The 23817-nt window shown below is 38.7% G+C and overlaps 3 protein-coding genes across 3 annotated transcripts; all 3 read right to left on the bottom strand.

Annotated features, from left to right (window-relative positions):
* Positions 1-7779: 7779 nt before the first annotated feature.
* LOC148300122 (dynein axonemal heavy chain beta-like) lies at positions 7780-14237 on the bottom strand. The gene has a single exon (XM_088275217.1). It carries the CDS (start codon positions 8484-8486, stop codon positions 8013-8015), a length of 474 nt encoding a protein of 157 aa, XP_088131343.1. The 5' UTR covers positions 8487-14237; the 3' UTR covers positions 7780-8012.
* LOC148300123 (dynein axonemal heavy chain beta-like) lies at positions 8490-10076 on the bottom strand. The gene is made up of 2 exons (XM_088275214.1): positions 9998-10076; positions 8490-9016 (listed from the first exon to the last, which is right to left on the bottom strand). The coding sequence occupies exons 1-2, from the start codon at positions 10074-10076 to the stop codon at positions 8490-8492; spliced, it is 606 nt and encodes a 201-aa protein (XP_088131340.1).
* A 479-nt stretch (positions 14238-14716) lies between the features above and the next one.
* LOC148300121 (dynein axonemal heavy chain beta-like) lies at positions 14717-18593 on the bottom strand. The gene is given in 1 exon segment (XM_088275215.1): positions 14717-18593. A coding segment is annotated over 1 exon segment (1557 nt). The 5' UTR covers positions 16287-18593; the 3' UTR covers positions 14717-14729.
* Between the last annotated feature and the right edge of the window lie 5224 nt (positions 18594-23817).

Genomic DNA, 23817 nt, shown 5'->3' with positions numbered 1-23817 from the left:
CAATTGCATTTCAATCTATAGATCAGTTTATTCATTATTCACATCTGCACAAAATTTGTAGCTAACCCTGGACGCATTAAGAAAGGCGAAATAGTAAATAATTGAGAGTTATCGATATTAGGCTTCTTTCATTACTCTCATTAAGCCTGTTATAAAAGAGGAGAAGCGGCAGTACATGATTATTTTATGCAGCTCATTACATACACATACCCAATATAATGTGGATCCCAAATTCAGACTAGCAAGTTTCCATATTCGAAGGCAGGCAACCATTTATTAAGAATAAAGGCAGTAATATAAGATATTCATCATACTCAACAGCCTTTACAGTTATTCCCTAATAATAAACAATATTATTAAATTAGGAATATATATAATACCTCTGATTAAATCTGAGAATTTGAAACTGATTGGCAGACTATGTAGAAATAAAGTCTGAAATATGTATTATGAGTATTAACATGGTAAAACATTTATGAATTCATAGATCACCATGATTTTATAGAATCCATATTAATTGTAATTCGGCACCCTTTCGTATTTTCATAAATTTAGAAGCTTTATGGTGATAACCGATTCAATTATTATTATTCCTGATTTCTTTATTTTCGGGAACGCTCGCAAAGTTCTTGCAGTTCGGAGTGCTTTGGAGACTATTTCAACTTGTTCAACAAGAATAAACAGACTTCAGAGATGTTTTTTGTCTTTGCGTACTTTTCAATTTTTTGGTGGTGGCTTCGGCATTGGCTCGGAGTTCTTGTCCCTAAGATCTTTGCCATCTTTAAAAAAACCTGATTTCGTTTCCGGTCTCCTGGGAATTCGAAACTTCTTCTCTGGTTGACAATGAACTCGAGATAAGTCATGTTTTATTCGGTTGACCATCTTCCTTGAGAGGTGTCGCCTTGAAGGAATCTTTTGGAATATTTGCTCTGAGCCGCTTAGAGGCTTCTGCTGTCTTTGTGCTTCATTTCCTCTTCCTTTTGCTTTAGCATATGATTATAAAGGGCTCTTTCGAATAAAATAAATATTGCAGCTGCTAAAATTGCTGCGAGTTAATACTTTGAGATTTGAGAAGCGCAAAATATTCTAAGAAGTAGTCTCACATATATTACAAAAGTTCCTTCTCATAAATTTTAACATGAAATTGGGAAACCAGCGACTCATATCATCATAATTCGCGAACCATGGACAGAGGCTTGAATGTATTTCCTTTCAAAATCTTTAATGAAAAGGACGTTTCAAGCAAATTATGGGCAATTCCCTTCTAAGATATTTCACGAAAGTATCTTATATAGAACAAAGATATTAAAATAATGCGATTTTATTATGCTACTATATGCATCTGCTATTTTGTCTATATACCAACTACAGTTTCAATATATACCCATCAGTGCTCAAGCCAACCAGCCAACTAGGAAATTCCGCCGCAAGGACTTACAGTCTGCGAGCTTTTACATTCAAAAATTCAAATGCTTTGATCACTAACTATTAGTGAGCATTGCTGGGAGTGGTGCCATAGCCAGAAAGAGAAAATATCCTCAGATCATGCAGTCCACCTGCCATTAATTAGGCTTTACCTGCATTCCTCGATCCTACATCAAAGTGGGTGCGTTGAGGCAGAGACAGACAAACAAAGGGAAGATCATTTTGGAATTGATTGTGAAATTGGGCGAAGTAGGTTAGAGCGAATAGGATTAAAATTTATTTGATTTTTTAAATAAAATAAAACTATTGATAATCATGAAGGCACTGATATTCGCATTTTTTGTCATGGTAGTTCTATTCAGTGTATCAGCCCGAGGCGACTTTGCAGGTCAGAACCACGAAGACATCAACCTGGACAACTTTAAGCCAGAACAACTCACAGGTCTGCTGAATGGAAACTGGAAAGATCTTGTTCCAGATCAGCTCAAGGAAATGATGAGCTCGTTTACTCCTCCCGCCCATCAGCTTGCCCCTTAAATTTTCAGGAGGCACTTGCTCAGGTTTCAGTTGGAACATCAGGCGCGGCACTCTCTGATCTCCAACCGAATATGATCTTTATTGCGATTGATTTGAAATTAATCAGGACTTCATTATATTCAATAAAATATTGAATTTATCTCATGCTCTTCATTAAGTTATATTAATCAAAACCGAAATTATTACTCAAATGCCATTTGTAATTTGCTAAGGCTTTGCTTTAGAATTAATATAACTGATGGCTTCTCTCAAAAGAAAATAGCAAGTCAACGAGCTGAGGAAGGCCCACTTCCCATTCGGCTTCGAAAGTAATCACCATCCTATACCTCTTAGGTAACGCGGCTGCCGAATCTGAATACGTTGAAAGATATAGAGAATATGAAATACTCGGTCTGGGGAAATTGGAAAGCAATGCGCGGGTCAACAATTTTACCATCGGGGATGGAAATACCAACTATGAGTCCGAATTCAAGTAGAAATACCCAGAACATCAAATTTCGAAGAAGGAAGATCCATCTATCCAGAAAAAATTGCAAGCCAACAAAAACTTTGTCTTCGGCTATGACGGCAACGGCTTTGACACCAATTATAAAGATGATTTCATAAAGAAAAACGGGGACTACTCAAAATCAATCCCGGTCAACCAGAGGGAGCCGCACATCAGCCTCGGCGACTCCTTAGTCGAATTCACCACAACCTACAACCAAGTTCATAACAAAAAGGAAGGGGAAAGAGTTAATCCCGGCGACCCCAGTCTGATTCGGAAATCCAACATGATCTTGGGCAACGACAAGCTCAACTTCCAAACTCAGAACAATGCCACCTATACTCAAAAGCCCATCAATAACTATCATGTGACGAAGCAGCCTAATATTTCCTCCATCAATTTAGGCACAGACCCGAATAAGTTCTTATCTGAGAATAAGGCGCTATTTTCCCACAAGGATTCCAGCACCCAACCCGTTGACCAGGATAGAATTAAAGACTTTAGGAGCGCTCATTTTCATTTCGGGTTCCCTGATAAAAATGATCACCTTTCAGAGGCTAAGGCTCAATACTCGTAGAAGCCCATTGATTACCAGCTTGCAAAGGGGAACAAGGGCAGCAACATCGATTTAAACTTGGATGGCCAGAACTATTTTAATAGCAGCTATAATGATGAATTCCTGCCTAAAAATCTCGACAGGCAAGGGCCAGTGAACAGAAACGGACAGCTACATAGTGTTTTAATGGGTGCTGATGATGACCCGAATCGGTATATTTCCGAAGCCAAGTCTCAATTCGGATAAAAAAATAATAACAATGGCCGAGTAGCGAAGGTGAAGCCCGAGCCGAGCCTGGATATTGGCAAGGGGGAAGGCCTCTATCAAACACACAACCAAGACATTTATCAGGATAGATTCGGGCAATATCAGAGCAGCCGGTTGAGCAACGATGAGTTGAATCGGCTCAAATCGATGAATTATAACCCTGGCTTTCAAAGTAAATGATTCAATATTTAGGCTCAACTTACAACTTGTCATCATAGGTGTATGGGAAGGGTGCGGGGATTTCAAACAAATTGTCCAAATAGACCTTAGATTCGATGAAGAACACGAATATTGCACAAGGGCACGATAATGCGTTCAAGGATGGCACAACCTACAAGAGTAATTTCCATTGGAAAAGAAACGAGGAAGAATGAATATATCCCTTAACTATCACAAACATACTGGGTATGCCAATATACAAATATATAAATGTAAAATTATGCGAATATGTGTGAATACTGTCAAATTTTTATAGAAATCGATGTTAACTGTCAATACAACTCATCATCGCCGGGATTGGCCAGCTGGTCAATATAATAGGTTGCGGCTATCCTACTCTGGGTGTTGATGTTGAGCTTGATTTCGAGTAGATCTTTTTCGACGGTCATCGCCACGTTAACAATCAGATCTATGATGTGGGATTTCTGATATTTTTCGAGAATGTCACTGGTTATCAAGAAGGTCACATCGTAGCCCTAAATTGATTATTTTTTACTTCGACTGCCTTTCGGCGAAGCACTTCAAAGAGGTCGGCTCGAGATGCCAGCATGGATGCCAGTTTATTGGAAATAAGTTTCTCAATATCGTCACCTTTCTTCAGGCTGAAGCTTATCTATAATCGATCTTAATGCTACTCTGCATGAGTTAATGGAGGGCTCGATGAGAAACCTTTATTTCTTATTCCTAACAATGTAGATGGGCTTCATGATTAGGTAGTCAAGCTGCTTAGGATTGTGTCCGGCAAGTTAAACATACGGCTTATTATCTTTCTCGATCAGTATAGAGGGAAAATCTCTTAAACACAAGGCGGCATTCAGGGCACTCTTAACCGATGCCACGTAGGTTTCAAATCCGAGCTGAGTTAGCCTATTTCATACCATCATTTTGATTCAACTTGGCTTAAATAAACAAATTTTAATATCTACATATCCACTTTGATAACTCCTATCCTATTTCATCATTATAATATCGTCAGTTCATATTCTCTAATTTATATCTATTGGAATGCCACAAAACTCATATATCAGAATATAAAAATTCCTCAATAACTTCGGCTGCGGTCTTTCTCTAAATCTCCTTGGTCATCTCGTACTTGGCCAGGGAGTACAGGGCTCGGTTCTTGTTGAGGGCATTTTCCAGCAATTTTCTACCTCTGAGTTCATTAAACTCGATGACTAAGTCAACATTATCGTATTTTAGCTTCAAGGATATCAGAAAGGGCATACTCTCGAGCAGTTAAAAGAATTACTCACTCATTAAATTTTTTATTCCTTCTATGCAAATCTTGTGTACTTTTGCTCTGCTTTTCGTTAGAGTATCTTTTATCCCGAGCGAAACTGTCAAAGCATTTCCAGAATTATTATTTTGCTGCTGCTCTAGGTGAGCTTCTCTGTAGAACTTGGACAAGTAACCGTACATTCTCTTCACTTCGCTTTCAGTTCTTATTTTTAAACACAAATCAAATACTTAATTCTCATCATTCGAGTTCAAAGCAGCAATGAACTAGTTCATGTCTTTTGAGGTCAGCAAATCGCACTTGTTATAAAATTACAAATGCACCTTTCGAAGTTGTTTTGTGTTTTGCACTATTGCCTTCAGAATTTTTATTTACTACTCTCTGAGCTTTCTGATTGTTAGGCTCTCCAGCTCTTCCCCTACATTTTATATTCTTAAATTAAAGGGCTATGACTAAGTGTTACAGGAGAACTCAAACTATTGAAGCCGCTTGAAAGTGAGGGGGGTCCTGATTTGATTGATGTGGGCGTTTTCGATGGAAAGCTTCCTCACATCCTTTAGATGATAAATTAAGGCTTCATAGTACTTAGTCTTGTTTAAAAAATCGGACTCTACTTTCAGCTCGATTTTATGAGTTCTCATGTTTTCAGTCAAAAACTCATTGTTGATTTTGAAGAAATGATCGATTTCTGTGAACTATATTTTCTTGGATGAACCTAAAAAGATATCTTTCTTAAGTTAGTCTGCCCTTCCCTCAAGCAAGTGTCTTAACTATTTTTCAGGGTTTTTCAGCCATTTGAGCTGTGAGATGCCGTATAGCAGATGCTTAATGATTTCTTCCTCCTTTTTCATACACTACGGGGCAGTATAAAACTTTACTTTATTAAATAAATCCTTCAGAAAAAACTTATTCTCCCTTGGCTCTTTAATCCTCGATTTTTCAATTTTGCTTTCATTGGAATCTCTATACTGTTGAAGTTTGCGCTCAAACTCCGAGTACCTCGAGGCCTCGAACTATTTTTCCAACTATAAGATCTTCTATTCGGCAATTTTGGAGATATCAAGCAGCTTGTTCAAATATGCAGTTATATCGATAATTTCCTGGCTCAGATGTTTCTGGAAGAGCATTAAGTTAGTTTTAATATCAGTGAAGTTATCAGGAATATTCTTGCAAAACAGTGGCAAGCAATAGGCGTACTCATGCATAAAATGTTTCCCTGCAATATCATTGGGATCGCAATTCCAACAAACTAGCTCTCTTTCTTAGCATTCCTGCTCCATGCAGTAATGTGTTTTCTTATTTGTCCGACATTTTTAGCAGATTTCCGAAGTGACAGAGATGAACTTGGTCAGCTATTAAATTTTGAAATCAAAAAGAAAAGTGATATCTGCCACATTTAAGCTGTAATCTTTGTTCAGTATTCTCTGCATTCTGTATAATTGTATTATACTTTCAGACACTCGCCGATGGGGTATTATAATTAAACTTTTTACACTTTGAACGAGATTTAAATTTATTATATAGATCCTATGCTTCAGCGGACTGTCTGAGTGTATTTAATTGGATAATAAGTATGTAAGCTGTGGGTCCGGAAGTCTTGTTCGTCTTTACACCAATTTTTATTGTTGTCACTTGTTTAGGATGCTACTATAGAGGCTCTGTCGAAGAAACTCTCAGAAATGTGTATCATCGAGCTTTTGGCAATGCCAACGAGTAAAGAATTAACCCAATCGTCGAGCATCCAGCTTTTAGCTTAGGATAATGCTGCATTTGCTTGGAATCACCAAAAAAACTGTAAGTTTCGAGTACATGTGGTCATTCCTTTTGCGGGCATTGCCTGCTTTCAATATACGACGTGTCAAGGACTAAACTGAATTGCCCATTATGCAGGAGATAAATTACCACAATCTTTAGGACGTTTCCCAATGAGGAAGGCACTGCTGAAGAACGAGTCCAAATGTAAGACAGAATATACTAATACAATCAGCGTTTTGACGATAACCGCCCTTGGATTCGAAGCATTGCGGAATTTCCGTTTATACTAAAGAGATTGTTTAGAATTATCTTGCACCCGGTGTTCATAATATTCTTCCTGAGAAGTATCTACTTCATGCGATCATTATTCTTCATTCTTTTCTATGTAATCCTGCCCTACGATCTTCTCCCTGAAAGATTGTTTGGATTTATAGGTCTCCTCGATGATGCGATAATAGGACTGGCTGTTATAGCTTTTGCTGCAACTCTGTGTGCTCTCATTTACATCCGAAGTCGGCGATGATTTGCATACGAAATTGCATCTACAGTATAAAGTAGTAATAAAGTAGTATATAAGCAGCATAAGCAGTATATAAGTAGTATAAACAGAAAGATGGGCTGTTAGAATATGCAATTATGCAAAATAGGCAAAATATGTTTTCATAAACTAATGAGCTTCAGCCTAAGCGCTGCCGATTCTTCATACTAATTGCTATCATTGGAATTTTTGGAGGCCTCGCACTTAGACTATATTATTAAAGTTGTTCGAAATAAATTGGTTGAGTCTTCTCGAACGATAACTATTTAAAATCATTATAATTTATTGTTGTCCTGACAACAATCTATTAAGCTTCTGGTTGCTCTTGGTTACTCATTTATTATGGTGGGCTATTATCTATTATTAATTGGGCTTCTCCTATTCTAGAATCAACCAATGTTCTGTTCTCGTTATTTTAATTGTTATTGCTTTTATTATTGCTATTTGAGATGTTAGGTTATTGCTGTGACTTCGATTTGTTCTCTGAAATGCAACAGTTCCCCATATTAATATTTATTAATTGAACAACTATTCTTATTAATTTGATTCGCAACATAAAATATATTATAAAAGCTATTTATTTATATATTTGCAATAGTCAAGTATCTGAAAACATTTAATCTTGAGTATATGGCTGTGTCGACTGTATCGAACACATTATCGACAATAGGTTTTGATGCCATTTCAAGGGAAAGTAGTTCATGTCTGAATATATATATAATGATGAAAATCACTTTTTCTACTTCTTTTTGCCGGTGTCGTCGGATAGACCTTACACGTCCATAATGATGGCAACGCCTGCTAAAATCCACTTGCGAGGGGGCTGCCTTGTTTTCAGTTGGGCAGTGAACACATATGTGGCCGATCGATCTTCTGTCTTGTAGGCCGGGCACTGATAGAGGGATTTGTCTTATTTGCCCTATAATGGTAAGGGCAGTGCCTTGCAATACACAACTGGAATGACCGAGAACATTTCTTTAGGTTTCGATTATTAAACATGTCCTCCGACCATATCCCATCTGGCTCCTTCTAAAATGAATCCGAAGCAGTATGCACCGTCTTTCGGCGTACCTTCTATTTCTTCGATTGCCTTTTTAGTGATCTCGGTGACGATGTAGAGCTTGTTCAGTTCAGCCCCTCCTTTTGTCTGACCTGCAACAACCTGCTTAATGGCAGTGAGATATGATTGAGGGTTGAAGAACTTGGAGATCATGATCACCTTTGGAGGGGTCAGAGGATCATCCCTGAAGAGGTTGAGCTGTTCGATTCTTTGGAGCAAGTTAATAATCCATGTTTCTAATCCTCTCTTACTAGGGTATGCTAAGTTGGTCCAAGCAGCTGGCACTCTGTTCAAAACGAGGGCATCCATTGTCTGTTCCATCTTTTCTGAAATTGTAAGTAAACCTTTCACGCCCTGATCTATTTCTTCGATTGATCTTGACATTTCAACGAGCAAGATAGTCATATATTATATTTCTTGGATGAACACATTCTGATAAGGCCCTTTCTGTTCTGGGTCCATTTTGTTCTTTATTTCGTCGACCGAAAACACAAGTGAACGAATATTAATGTCCTCGAGGAATCTCTTTACCATTTCCTGGAGAATATCCTGAGAAGTTCGTGCTCCTTCCCCGCCTGCAGCCCCTGTATCTTTCGGAGCGATATCCACGAGAGTTTGGAAGAGATTGACGCACTGGGCTGTTCTGAAACCGATTTCAGCATTTGGATGCAGACCATATGAAAGGGGAGTTTCGGCTCCTAGAACTTCGATATGCTCTAGATATTTTTCATAGTTTGTGGGAAGTGGCACCTTGAATGAGACATTTTTGCCTTCAATGTAGGGGAACAGCTCTATTTCCTCGAAAATCTCAGCACACATTACATTCTCGAGGTATGCACGGGCCAATCTTCGGTCCCAATCATCAACAATGTGCCCGCCGTACATGATCTCACCGAAAATATAAATTAAATCTTCAAATGGAATCTTCGAGGAGCCTGTGGCCGATTACATATATCTGTTCAGTACGAGATAGCTATCTCTTAAATCTCCCATATTGAATGGATAGCTCATATTCCAACCCATTGGGCCAAATCTCTTTCTTTATATGACAGTTGAATGGAAGAAACAAAGACCGAAGAGGATGCATTTAATTTTCGAGTCTTTTTCATCGATTTATTCTTTCGGGAAGAAAGTGAAGGCTCTCTTCATGTTTGCTTTCAGGCCTGCTGGAGGCTCGTTGGTTAGTTTAATTGAACGATCTAATAAGCCGATGGGTACACCTTCAGATGGCTCAGCAGAGAGGAAAAGTCTGAAATTGATGTGAGAGCCAGTATCTCCTGAGAAGGAGTCTAAGATCTTCTAAAGTTCAATCAGCCAAGTGGGCATCAAGTGAATATTTTGAAGCATAATCCAATGCCCTTCTTTATTTCCTTATTCGATTCTTCTTTTGGCAATTTAGTCCTGGCCCTGTCCGAGGGAGATATTGAAGAAAGATTTTCCTGGCTCAATTCTAAATCTATCACGTTCCTTTTTGATCACTTTTTAAACTTACTTCACTGGGTCAGAACCTGGAGAAAGAATGAAGAAGATAGGAATTTGAGGTTCTGAGTCGTAAACTGAGGAGCACAGAATGTCGACGAATGAGGATTTTGAATCCATTTCTATGAAATCTTCTCCTTTTGGTAAGACGTCTCTAATAAATCTTGTCAGGGCAACAGACATTCGATCAGGTCGTAAGGCTCTGAGGACACACAATTTTTTAAAAGGAGTCTGATCCAATTTTTTCCATTATAGGGGCAGCTTGACATCTTCAGGAGTCAACTAATTATACCAATCCTTAAATCTGGTGGGCGCATCTTTCTCCATATTAATTGCAAATGTTTTGAATTACTCGAGCTGGCTCAGTGCTTGCACCATATTCCATGCGACGTCGGGGAGCCACTCAAGAGGATTTTCGACTCCGAGTCTTGGAATACCTTTGACTAAGAATTCCATTTCTTCCAAGGCGTAGTTGACTTCGATAATCTTTTTGGTCATCAGTCGGAATGTGATCATTGTCAAGAAGATCAACTTATGCTTTTCAAATAGCCCTCGGGAGATCCATTGGTAAATTGTGTATCTGATGTTCTAGATCAGCTTCACTGCTCTTGTTTCATCTTTCTATTGGGTGCGCTCGATAGCCTTGAAGAAGAACTTGATGAAACTCTACAGGGAGTATTGGTACATGTGATCAATGATGCACAGAGAGATACACAAGAAATAGAGCATAGCGCCTTCAGCGGCGACGGGTCGATAGATTTATCTTTGAGTGTTGATATCGATTTATGTCTTTTTGGCGACCTCAGATTGCTCCTGGATGGAAATTGCAGTAGTTTTGGTCTTTTCGAGATTATCGATGAGCTATTTATTTTCGAGAATAGTAGTAGGGTCGGCTTCCGAAAGCTATTTGAGCAAGGATGATTCTAAATCGTCGAGAATGACCTGGAACTCATTCTGCTTCTTCACTAATTCCTGTTTTAATACTTACAACTCGTTCTTCTCGACATTCACAACCATGGCCAGCAGCTGTTCTTCCAAGCCTGACTCTGTGACGATGAAGTTAATAATGGTACATTGGGCTGCTATTTCAGGTCTAAAGTGAGGGTTGGATAATTTGGTCATCAAGAAGAGTTTGAACTTCGGGTCATAATCTATTACCTAACTGCCGAGCTCAAGCGTATAGCTTGCTCCTTTCTTGACAATAGCACGAGACAATAATGGGTCGAGGGTTGCTTCAATTTCTTCCTGAATGCCTTCTAATAAGACTGCTCTTCCTTCTGAAATATTCTTTGTCAGTTATCTCATCCAGTGTTTCTGGTTGATGTTGATTGGGGACAGGTTGTCGCCCTGAGAACCTCGAATCCAGTTAGATCCTTGGAGTTGCGGATCGATTAAAAGTGGCCATCGAGAGCATGAAGAAATAATGGAGGCATTTTCGAAAGACATAGTATCTGCTGGTAAGCCTTCGTTTTTCCAGCGAGCTTTCAGAGATTCACTTGTCAGTATCTTCAAAGGCTCGATTCCTTCGGTAAATGGAATGTCTTTGCTGATGATATTGGGCAGCCATATTTATTTCCAAAGCTCAAGTCGTAATCTGGCAGAGAAGGCGCCAATGTATGAGACAAACTCACTTGCAAGTAGCACATCGCCTACTACACTTCTCACATTCTTTTTCAAAAAGTCTACATTTTCAGTCCATCTTTTATTCTATCCTGCCAGTCCATTGACAAGCTTTTCTGCGGCATTGAGTTTATTTGAGCATCTTTCGGCATCTTCTTCAACCAATCTTTTTTGCTCCTCAGCGGCAGCTAGTTTGGTCCTTAAAGCATCGACCTTCTCGTTTAGCTTGCGCACTTCTTCCTTTACTTTTGCGAGATCAGTTAATGCTCCACTCAATTATTCAGTTGCCTTATCTTTGGCTTCTTGGAGAGGTCTAACCTTTTTGAAGATTCTGTTGAATATCACAATGTTGACAGACCAGGCGCACAGTTTGGAGGCAGCGAAAGATTGTGAAATCATATCCTTTTCATTGTACTTTTTAGTTGGGTCGTCGATAATCTTGCCAACATTAACTAAGATGTCTTGGTCAATATCAGTTCCATCGAATGTGAGCACTCTTTCCAAAAACTTCTCTGGGTTTTGCATCAAACTCTGCGATTTTTTCCACACTTTATCATCGGGGTCACTTGGAGCCATTTTTTATTTGAGTAATGCCATCACGACTCTGCATGTCACAACAACACCAGGAGGAGGGTTTGCGAAAGCTTTCATTTCACCAACGTGCTTCTTTTGTAAGCATTTAACGGCTTATTCTGCTTGCTTGAGGGCAGGTTCAGCTTCCTCTAAAGCAACTCTACATTCCTCTGCAAGTGTCTCTGCAGCATCCTTTTGTGCGTTAGTCTTAATTTATTCCTCATTGGCCTTTGCTTGTTCCTCTTCTGCAATCGCAGATTCAGTGGAGACTTCTTCGATGAGGATGTCAGTCTACTCTCTCTGTTTCTTGACTTCCACCATTTTTTCAGTGAGCTCCTCTTGCAGTCCCTCGACTTTATTCTTAGTTTCGGCCAGAATCTGTAGACCCAAATCATATCGCTTAATTTGTCTTTGGATAGATCCTCGCTTTTCATCAAGCAGTGTTTTATAGAAAGAAATGAGCTCCAAAAATGATTTAGGAGTGGTGTAATTATTTCTTCGTTCAAGCTTCCTAAATTTGTCATTTGCAGCATCAATGGACAAATGGGTCTAAGCCATGTTTATGGCAATCTTTTATCTTAACTCATCACTTTCAAGTTCGGCTTCTTGCAAAAACTTATCAGCCACATCGATCAGAGCATCCCTTGGCCAGGGGTGGAACCAATCAATTGATGTGGAGTTAATGATACCAGGGAATTTACGGGCTCGGACTCTCATAATTTCGCCGACAGGAGAGAAACAAAGAATGAGTTTTAGACTCTTTTTCATTCGGTCGTAGAAATAGCTCAGCAATGATTCAATATTGTCTGCAACTCCGTTACCTTTGGCTTCGTTTCTAAGGTTAGAGACCAATGCATCGAAGTCTTCCTTTGGGAATAAGTCTGAAATCCAAGCCGAGTTAAGCATATCATTGATTGGAATCAAGAAGGATTCTAGTTTTATTTGACTGTCAGTCACCATATACACTCGAGTCATAGAATTCGGTTTCGCTATTTTTCTATACATTTCTGAGAGGAAAGTTCTCAAGTCGTTCATGTTAAAAGATTGAGTCACAATCATTTGTTCAAGCTCATATCCAATAATGAATGTCGCGAGCCTTGCAAGGGATTGTTTGCCACTGCCACCAACACCTACCAGTAATGCATTACCGCTTGGCAGTTAAAGAATTCGAGCAATTCTACAAATATGTTCAATTGCCTGATCGAACAAGACGAGATTCATTTGCGCCTTGACATCATTATACTCATCCAGTTTCTCTTTCATGACTCTTCGGAGGTCCGACATTTCTTCAACATTGCTGTAGAACTCGTTCAAGAATGAAATATAGACGACTGGCTCGCTAAACGGTGACTATTTTTCAGGGAAATCGCCAATAGATTTGTTAATGGCATCTTTCAAAATCGATCTAAACAAATTCATGTCATCGTTGTTGATGAATCGATCTTCGAAGACTCTTCGGATTTCGTGGAACCAGAGTCTGAGAATACTGTTAGGGGTTTTAAACATTTGAGGCCCCGATCTGCACACACCTTCGATGATTTTGGCTAACTCTCTGAAGTTGAACTGGTAATGGAATTTTTTGGCGGAAGGGGAGAACTGTGGGTTTCGAATTGTTCGAGTAAAGAACATCACAGTTGCATCCATAATTTTGTCACTGTAGGTTTTCAACTTTTCATCGAATCCGGGTGTTGCGAGATGACTCGATAAGATTTCGCCGAAGATTCTCTTGATGATTTAGTCTGTTGGGGTGTACATGGTGAAGGATGAGAAATTTTTTTGGAGTCTCAGATCTATAGTGAAGGAACCGCTTTTGTGGTTCAGGCAGGAGAAGATCAGCAGATCTTGGATGAACTTCCTTTATTAGAGTTGTTCTCGATTGAAAATAGAGCCGTAATCAATGATTTGCCGAAGTAACTGGATCGGAGATTGTGTTCCATACTTGTCGACGTAGGGCATATTCAGATCATCAATAAAAGCAATAAGGGTTTTGTTCATGGCAGAACCATAAGTCTTTCCTGACTTTTTATCGAGCATCGATTCGATACTTCTTTGGAGAGCACCGGCATCAGTGAAGGATGAGAAATTAATTGTCTGATAAGAGACTAATTCTGGTTTTGTTGTCGCCAAATAATCTTTGATGACCTGAGTCTTTCCTGTACCAGCACCGCCGACGAATAGAACAGGCTTTTTCCTCCTTAAGTGCATGTCGAGCAAGTATCTAAGACGAGTTGTGTGAATAGTGGGCACAAATATCTTCGAGAAGATGGGCTCATCGATATGCTCGTACGCTGGGATTTTGTTTCCCCAGTAGTGCCATTTATTTTCTTCGATATCCCAGAAATAGTCATAGCATAGCCCACCCTATGGGAACTTGATCTTAACAAGCGATCTGAAGATGCCATTGAACTTATTCAAAACTTAGTTGTCGTCTTGGCCACCACCAACACTGCCTCCATAGGCCCACATTGTTGCAAACACGAAAAATGCCTCATAAACGATTTTTAAATCTTCTTCCTTCTCTTTTGATCCATAAAGGGCATTAATTTGTTTGTCATTCTCCATCAGAAGGCCGTCAAGGATCATGCATATAGTTTGGATGAAGCCCATTGTCGAAGGGGGAGCCAAGTAGAATATTTTGGTCTGATCCATCATATCGGATGGAGTTTCAATATAGGATTGGAAACATCTGAAGAATACTGCCTTTGAAACGTCATTAATGCTCGGGAATACTAAAGATAGGCCATCATCGTTGGCTTTCATGTATGGTTGAGATCGATCTAGCCAACTATTAACATACGGCTGCCATCCAATATCGGTTTCGTTGATGAACAATACACCACCTCTTGACACAGTAGCTGGAGTCGCATTTCTCAAATTGGAGACCTCGAACAAGAGTCTCATGGAGGATGTAAGGGGAATTCTGTCATTTGAGACGAGTGTAAGTACCTTATTATCATCCATGACTGTATTCAAAGATTAAATCCATTCGGGATCCACGTCACCGTCAAGGATACTCCACTTATGGACATGGCTTTTCTTATACTTATCTTCGCATTTGTTTTGATTCTTCATGATCATTGAGAGCACACCATTTCTCCACTCTTTTGATTTAGAATACGACCCAAACAATTCGTCAGCAGTCACTGCTTTGGGATTTAGAGTATCATAGTCGCCGTCTTCTTTGTTGGCCTTATGAGTCTGGAGTAAGGTTTTCCACACAGTTGTTTTGCCGCACCCTGGAGGACCAATAATGAACATGCAATGCCTCACATCTAAAATATCGGCCAAATCAATGCATTTAACTACAAACTGCTCTTCTAGGTATAATCCCATATCATTTTTAGTCACCTGCTCGCATAACTTGGTGAGGGTCGAAGGCTTCTTTTTCTCAGGTTTCGCATTCGGGAACAGATCGTCAATCAAACGAATGAAAATGGGCTTATCATCTGTAACAATTTTTGGTAAGTTGAAATCTCGCAAGGCTCTCATCAAAAGAGGATCTTCTTCCATCTTTTCATTGTCAGGATCTCTTTTCAATTTACCAGCCTGCCTCAAGACAGACTTCACAGCTCGTAGACCCCAATCATAATGCCTTTGTTTCGACAGGAGCTCTCTCGAAAGCATGTAGAGAGACACAAACTTCTTTGATAGTTATTTGGCATAGATGAAACCTTAGGACATCAACATGTTTTCGCAAATCAGGACAAGATCAGGAACAACCATAGCACATGATCTAAACAAGGCTTTTAAATTGTCAGGCAGTTATGTTCGGCCAGCATACCCCGGATTCATTGTGATGAAGAATCCAGCAGTGTCTTCTAAATTAATTTCGCCCTCTTCCAAAAACAGGAACTTTCTTTTCTTCTCTTTTTGAGCATCGAGGCAAGTCTTTACCTGAGTTGAAATGACAGATAGCACTTCAATGGAAATTCGGTTAAATTCATCGAAGCATCCCCATGCACCAGACTGACAAAGTCCCATGAAAATTTGGGCCATCGAATCTTTATTCATTTGATCTGAACAGTTAAACACGATGACAGGCAATCCAACAGCTCTTCCCAAATCCTTTGTTGTTTATGTTTTCCCTGTACCAGCTGGACCTGCAGGCGCTCCTCCCATGACTAAGTTCAAGGCTTGAGTCAATGTAATGTAGCATCTATCTGTGAGCGGCGTAATAACCAAACGCAATGTATTTCCAACGTATTCGTAAGAGTAAAATCTAAACCAATCGACGATTCTGATGATGCACTTATTCTTACTCGTGTCATTTTCCCAAGGAAACCTGCAAAATTGCCGAGATGAAACATCCTTGTTTTTATCTGATGACCACTCGAATTTCAATTGGGATTGCCAAGAGAATGATTCGGCCTCTGAAACTTTGGCCTTGACGAACATATCGACAACATCTCTGCTGTGCACATCAATAGTAATGATATTAATGACTTTCATTCTTTCGAGCACATGCAAAGGTTGCTTGACCTTATTGATCAGTTTGTTAATTCTGGTAATGATGAGATCGAGGCACTCTTTCATCGCACTTTCGGCTCCAGATGACAGTTATTCAAATGCCCTGTTGACATCTTCTGTCCAAACAATTTGAGTCGTAAGGAGAGAAATTTGAGCGCAATAATCCTTAATCCATTATTCTCTTGGCTTGTCTCCAGTGTCCCAAGTTTCACAAGTTCCCTTTGCGTCAGTCAATATCTCATAAAGAGTCTCTCTCATTTTGAATTAAAGCTGCTTTAACCAAACTTAGACTTGACCTTCTGCTGTGAAATTACTACTAAAGCCGATTTCTTCGTCATCCTTGGAGTACATACCATCCGCGATTCGACTAAACTACTTTTAATTTTTAGAAGGCTGGAATCTCATAGTCTTTAAACCGTCAAAGCAATCTCCAATGAATTAACACACTTTGGGAGGATTTTGACCATTAGAGAGGATTGTCAGAAGAGACTGATTCGATAAGAAATAAAATCTAGGGAAAACTTTCTTTTTCTGTTCGAGATAATCATTCAAAGCCTTTTCGCATTTTTTGATCTTCGCAGACATTTCGATCAGAGCAGTTTTCCTGCCTTCAGTGCAAGCATCGATGATGAGGGGGCTTTCATGAGCTGCAATCATCATTTCAGTAAACTATCCATGGACTGTTTCAAAGACTTTCGTGTCTTCAGGCAACTGCTGACGAATATCATCTGACCCAATAAAGATGTTAACAAGAATTCTCCAATTCTTTTGGACCTTGAGCCATTAATTGACGACCACATCAACTCTGCCGAGCTTCTATCTCCAGTCTTAAACTGTGTCAATGAAGAACTCAACATACTTGCCTTGAGCCTTCATGCCCATCAAATCGAGGGAGTTTGCATCGAGGACTTCCATCATTTAATCAAGAGCAGCGAAGATGTAGAACTATTTATACATTTCGAAAGAAAAGATCTGTTTCGCCCAGTTACCTTCGATTATTCTCAGTTTTTTATCTATTTTGAACTATTTCTGTGCGATGTCAACAATCTATTCGACTTCAGGTTTCAATTTATGAAGCTTCAGCTCGATGATTTCATTAAAGGAGAAGGATGGTGATTTGTAGTCAATATCCGATTTTGTTTTATCTTTTAATTGTTGCCAATGTCTTTCTTCCATGTATTGGCCTCTCAAACTCTCGACTAAGTTTAGCACGATGTTCATGTTTTGCACCTTTTCATTGAGGGACTGGTTACCTTTAAAGAATCTGACTTATTTGGGACAAGCTTTAATCTGATTGAGGAATATTTTATTCTGTTCAATGAGTGTGTCAGCCTTAATCTGTCTCCAGAGTTTGGTTTTCCAGTCATTATACTGCAAGTTCACGAGTGTAATAAGATCCCACATGATCTTTAAATTTTTCAAGTCGGATAGACATTACTTTAGCGGCTTGTACTGTCTTTTTTCAAGTTCAAACAAATCTTCCAGCTCGGCATTTTATTTGGCCTCTTGCTCAAATGCGAGCAGTTTTATGTAGTACTCATCAATTTTTTCATAGCTCTTGAGGATTTCGGAAATTGAGAGGTTATCATCGTAAGAGTATGGCAGGTTCATTTTAAACTCAGTTTTGAAATCATTCACCTTATTTCCAAAAATATCCAGTTTCTTTTTTACTTCAATAGCCTCATCACCAATGATGTTGATTATATCTTTTTTTATTTCGTTTACTTTCTTCTCTGTTTAGTTGAATGCTCCTTCTGCTGCTTCAATTGCTTGGATTGGCTCTTCTTCGCCCTTTTCCACAATATTCAGTCCGTGCTTCTTTAGCTTAATGACCATGTTTCTCATCCTATTGATCACTTCAGTAATCGTACCCTTCACGCTTTTCATTTCACTAATGTTTTTCATTACTTTCATCAAAAGAGCTCTATTTTTTTACTTCTGTCTTTCAGTGGGGTTTTCTGTGCTTTCGAAGACATCTTTTGGATTGGTCTTTAGGCCTAAGTTGGTTCTCGCGTTAAATTATTTCAGATTTTTGTGGGTAGTTTTGAATTCATAGGTGAGGAAATCGGTGTACACTTTAATGTAGGTGTGAATTTTAACTTACAAAGCCTTTATAAAGTTCCTCAAATCTATCTTGACCCATGCTTTTTCGACAGGAGTCTGGATCTTCGACACTTAGATCTGCAGCTACTTGAGATGAGTAATCTTCTCATCAAACAATTATAAATCTGGAATGAACTATCTGCAGTTTTTCAATAAGATATTCTATTTTTTGACAATCTACTCCTCTCCTTGGACTTCTACTTTCGGCTAATTTTCCTGGAGGAATTTCTCGAAGTTTTATTCTGGCCTTTCTTACCAAAGATAACTGTATTTCTTTAGATTTTATTTTATGTTTTGCGTTTTCTTGACAATTGCGAATAAGTTTTGGCTTATCTTCGACATAGAATACTTCACCATGAAGTTTGCTTTGCACTCAATGAGATAGTCGCCAGTTGATCCTCCACTACCTCCTGTTGTTACATCCAATCTTGGGAAGTTATGTGAAATTGAGAATATTTAATTAACCCACCCTTTCAGTGTATCACAAACACTTTTTAATCCTCCCTCGCTTTTATCGATTTCGGGCTCATAAACAACACCCCTTTTACCTTCAAGTTACAGCTTGATTTCGAAGAGTTGAGGCTGCTCCATTTTTTCACTGTTAATCTGCTCATTGAGATGGTCCAAAGCAAAGCAGATACCCAAGCAAATTCCATCAATTACGATTGTGTTAATGTACTCAGTGTATTTCTTCCACTCAGGAAGCTTCTTATCGTATTTGACTGCGTCGTTGATTTATTTCAGCATTTTGTGGATAACAACTCCACAATCTTTCACATTTGTTAGTTTATTCGAAATAACAGCTTTTAGGATGTTATCGTATTATTCTGGAGAAATTGGTTTGTTCTTCCTCTAAATCATGGGCTTCTTTAGTTTCTCAAGTTCGGTGTTGATGCTTTCCAGGGACTTTTTCATCTTATCAACGATTTAATAAAGGGTTTCGACTACATCCTTGGATTTTGTGATAAAATCATCGATTTCTGGAGAATCCCAACGGTATTTGGAAATTCCTGGCTCAACTTCTGTATCCATTTGAATAATCCTCTTCTTTACCAAGGGCTATTCCACATCGTTTAAGCATGTGACAATTCTGTTGTAATTCTGAACGATTAACTCAAGTGACACAACTTGTCGTCGATAAGTGTCTGCTTTCGCATAAAGTTTTTCAGCAGTTTCAGGCACATCGATGCCCAATAGCTTCAAATATTTGACTTATCGAAGGAGTCTCACGAGAATATGATCGAAGTTAACCTTAAGAAGTCCATTCTCTTTGTTTTATGGGCTCTCGTCTTTGCATAAGAGTGACTGTTTTAGTTTTTCGTTGGTGCTTTAGTCAACCTCCTTTTCCCAGAGAACAATTTTTGATTCTTAATAGTCTTGTATTATCCTCACGATATTTGAATGCAGCCTTTGCACATCTTTGTATTCTTCTCTTTCAGTAATGCCGTTTCCCAAATTATCAAGTTTCTTCCAAGGTTCATTGATACGATCTTTTAAGGTTTTGCACCAAGTAAGGGTTCCTGCAACAGGAGGATAGTTATTATAAATTGGCGATCTTTCGTCATTTTTTTCAATCAGAGTCTTCCCTTCCAAGAAAATTGTTTGCACCGATTTTAAATCCTGTTTATACATGTCCAATAAAATAGCGTGTTTCTTCTCTAATTCATCCTGAATGATTGGTCGATTTAGAATTCCTTCAAAACAGTCCAAAAGCTTGAACTTGCCCATGATAGTGTCATTATCATCAAATCCTTGAGTAATAACTGACGCCAGCCTTCTCTCGAGCTATTTGATCTTTTGTCTAAAGACCATGAAATCGTTGTCAAAATCTTTCTGTGTAATATCCATAGTGTCATAGGGAAGGGCCTTAAAATTCTCCACAGCTCTTTTAAATTCTTCCGAAATCTGTTTCAATGTTTCAGTCAAAGTTTTACCCTTTGTTCCTCCGAGCTATATTCTTTATAATTTGTTGAATTGCATAATGGTGGTCGTCAAGTGCAGAATGTCGTGGCATCTTTCAGAATAAGCATCAAGCCTTGAAAACAAGGCATTCAAGGTTAGCTTCCATTTTCCTTCAGACATTTTTTTATACTCAAAGTAGCTTTCCTTGAACTTAGCACAAATATCAATTGTAATTTCGAGATTCCTGCAGACATCCCCAATTTATTCAGGAGTGCTTAAGGCTGAAGCAACAGTTTTTCCATCAATGAAGTCATTAGCCTTGGCAATAATTTTGTTGCAGGTTTATTTGATCAAGACTACCAGCCTTGGGGGAGTATTGTAAAAGCGACTGTGGCTGTATATCTTCAAGAAGGTGTGCATGATGGGGATAAAGACTTCATGCAGGTTCACGAATTCTTCATCGTTCAGTTGTTGGAATAATGTCTTCAAAGTTTCGAGATAGCGGGTATTTTCGTTTGCTTCGATCCTTGCGTCATAGACTTCTCTTTGGAGCTTGGTGAATGGATTGGTGTAGGTGCTCTTGCTTCTCTCCAAAAACCTCAAGATTCCCTTGATTTCCACAGACTGAAGCTGATCGTAAATGGAATTCAAGTTGTTTGCCTTATTCTCCCAGAATTATATTTCAATCATTGGGCCGGGGTTGTTTCCGTTTTTCAAGGCCTGTTCTGGCTCCAACTTCAAAATGTTCTTGATCTGCTTAGTCCATGTTACAATGCAGCCCTCGAAGATGTGGGCTTTGTCCTTTTATGGGCCGTCGGAGTTGATGATTTTTTTATTGGGTAAGGGAAGAAGAGTTCTGCCTTTTGACAATCCAATCATCACATAGTTTTGGGCTACAAAATTGTTAAACCTATCCATGAGATCCTTTGTGACTAGGTCTGACCAGCCTTGTTGGTTGTCCGGATTTTGCATGATCGGTCCCAAAATTTCACTACACATTGTGTACATATGCTCCATTAAGTTCTGAGTCATCTCCAAGAAGATAATATCCGACCGAACAGTCTCGTCGACAAGAGGTTCACTTCCCACTCTCAAGATGATGAAACCTACATTAAATATATGTATTACCTTTTTTCTTGTATTTGTTCGGCGCAGGAAGCTATTTACTCAGACTCACCGTGTCTTTTGCTGGCATGAAACCATAGAGCGCTTCTACCCAGTTCTAGTTTTTGAGAAAGTCCTCGAGCGCTTTTCTAAAATAATGTAACTTCTTACTTGCCATCAGAATTCGGCTAGCGTATGGTAAGTTTCATTTTATCCTGCTCAGCCTTTCCTCTGATCTGATATGCAGCAGCTAGACGATTTAAGAAGAGCTCTTCTATAACCGCGTTAGGGTCATTGCCCTGCTCTGCCATAATGATTCAAATTAAATAAACTACGAATCATCAATTGAAACTTACATTTAAAACTGAAAACTTCATATAATCTCTTTTAAATATTCAAAATCCCATCATTTACCAACACTTCGTGTTATCTCCAATCATTTCATATCTTTCGGATATTTAAATCAATACATCTGCTCTGAAATACACATAAATTTATCGCAAAATAAACGTATTAATTATGGTGCATAATTCAAATTAATACAAATCAAAAGATAAGATAATAGTTTTTAGTTTGTAAATTATATAGGACCATATCTGATTTGTATTTAATAATTAATAATAAACACTTTATAAGTATCGAGTGATTTGGTGTCTCAGCTGAATGAACGATTGGGGTTTCCGAATAGGTTTTGCATTTTTCTGTAAATATTCTCGCGCTCTTTCCAAGTGTATTACGGCATTTTGAATAATGGGAAGTTTGCATAGAGTTGGCTACTCGATAGCCTTTTCCTCTATTTTTCATGATTCTCCTTTACTTTTTTGCTATTTTGAAGTGATCTATAAAACTAAAGAGTGTTTTCGGCCTCTTTTAAGCGAGGGTCTGTTTTCTTTAAAATCCTCTCCAAAATCGCAATCGACTTCAGTTGAAATGTTATACTCTTTTGAATGTCCGGAATTTAAAAATGAAGCTATGACATCGAGGCATAGCAAATGGATGTATTTAAATTGTTTTACCCGAAGATCTTTATTGAGAGATTTAAGGCCCTAATATTGCTGGCTATCGAGTCAATATATTTCTATGAAGCCTGATAGATGGTGCTGAGGTTCAAGAAGCTCGAAATCAGCTCAGGATACTCTTCTCCGTACGAGACCATCGATAAGTTTATCATTTTAAGCATGTAGTACTCTGCCACATTTGATTTATTCTTGACAAAGTATAATTGGCTGAGCATTGCATAGATATCAAGAGTCTCAATGTGGTCGACACCATGAATTTTTTCGAGCATCTTCTCTCCATGGTGCGCAAAAAGTAGGGCAGCGTCCACTTCTCCAATTCTGAAATAGATTTCGGAGAGTTTCTTATGAATTAGAGTAAATTTGTTTGTCATAACGCCAAGATTTAGCATGGCAAAGTGGATGGCCTTTATATATGCGTCGATTGATTCTTCTATTTTTTTGGCTTAAAGCAGCTTCTCTGCGTCCTTAATCATATCATTGAAGCTCTCGTTCTCAACGTTTAGATGCTTCACAATCGAACGAATATCCACAATATTTTCTGGCCTAAAAAGTAGACCCTATTTTTGAAAATACTCTGTTCTCTCAAGAACAATCCCCAGGGAAATGCAAAGATCTCTCAAAGTAGCAGATTTGCTGAACTCAGATCTCAAACATCTCAAGTCATTGATCCTTTATTCACTGAACTACACTCCAAACTTGAAAAGAGCAATCTTCTTGATCTGTTTCCAAAGTTATTCTGGCTTAATTCCGAGGAAGATTTGACCCTCTTCAAGTTTGTTTATATGAAAGCTGAAGTATAAATCTTCAAACTCCTTCTCCAATTTCTAGTTCTCGTTTCGCTTTTTACGCTTCTTTGAGTGGGTTGTCTCACTTTCATCTTTTTCTCTTTATTCCTATTTTTCATATGCTGAATGATTGAATACATTGGAAGAATTATGGGGCAGGGATTCTGGGCAGAATATGCAGTTCAAGAGCCACGAAATCAAGCCTTTTAATTCGCCAGATTTATTATCTCGCATTGCTTTCTTAAACAATCCTTTGAGACTCTTCACGAGGGTTATTCTTTCGAGTATTATCGAAATGTGCTCAAATGACTTTGATGCTAAGGATTTTCGCCACATTAGACCGAGATATCTCGAACTGAGTCCGAATGAATGAAGGACCTTGATCACACTTTTGCTGTCTCCTAAATACTTACGGTTTTATGTCTCAAAAGATTTTAAGCAAGCAGGCACCATAGCATCCCTTGCAAAGGCTGCTAGAGCAATTAGCTTCTGCTTTTACTCGAGATATTTATCATTCGAGTGAATATTGTATGTTGTTTCGATCATCGTGTTTAAGAGAGCTTCTTTGAGTTTGCAATTCTGCCCAACCGATTAGAACAGCTCTATTAACTATTTTCTCAGGTAAGTAGCTGAATTTTCGGGGCCTGCAAAATTTAAATCTCTTGCACTTAAGGTATACAAATT

This window comes from Brachycentrus maculatus, unplaced genomic scaffold (assembly GCF_059751285.1).
Source record: "Brachycentrus maculatus isolate JH-2025_06_01 unplaced genomic scaffold, ASM5975128v1 h1tg000822l, whole genome shotgun sequence".
NCBI classification, from domain to species: domain Eukaryota; kingdom Metazoa; phylum Arthropoda; class Insecta; order Trichoptera; family Brachycentridae; genus Brachycentrus; species Brachycentrus maculatus.
This window is presented reverse-complemented; position numbering and strand designations above follow the sequence as displayed.

Excerpts from the sequence above, each read along its gene's own strand:
- LOC148300122 (XM_088275217.1), bottom strand. The coding sequence starts at position 8,486 with ATGACTATCTTGCTCGTTGAAATGTCAAGATCAATCGAAGAAATAGAT.
- LOC148300123 (XM_088275214.1), bottom strand. The coding sequence starts at position 10,076 with ATGATCACATTCCGACTGATGACCAAAAAGATTATCGAAGTCAACTAC. Across the intron at positions 9,017-9,997 it reads AATGGAATTCTTAGTCAAAG|GCTCCTCGAAGATTCCATTT; the intron begins GTATTCCAAGAC and ends AATCGGCCACAG.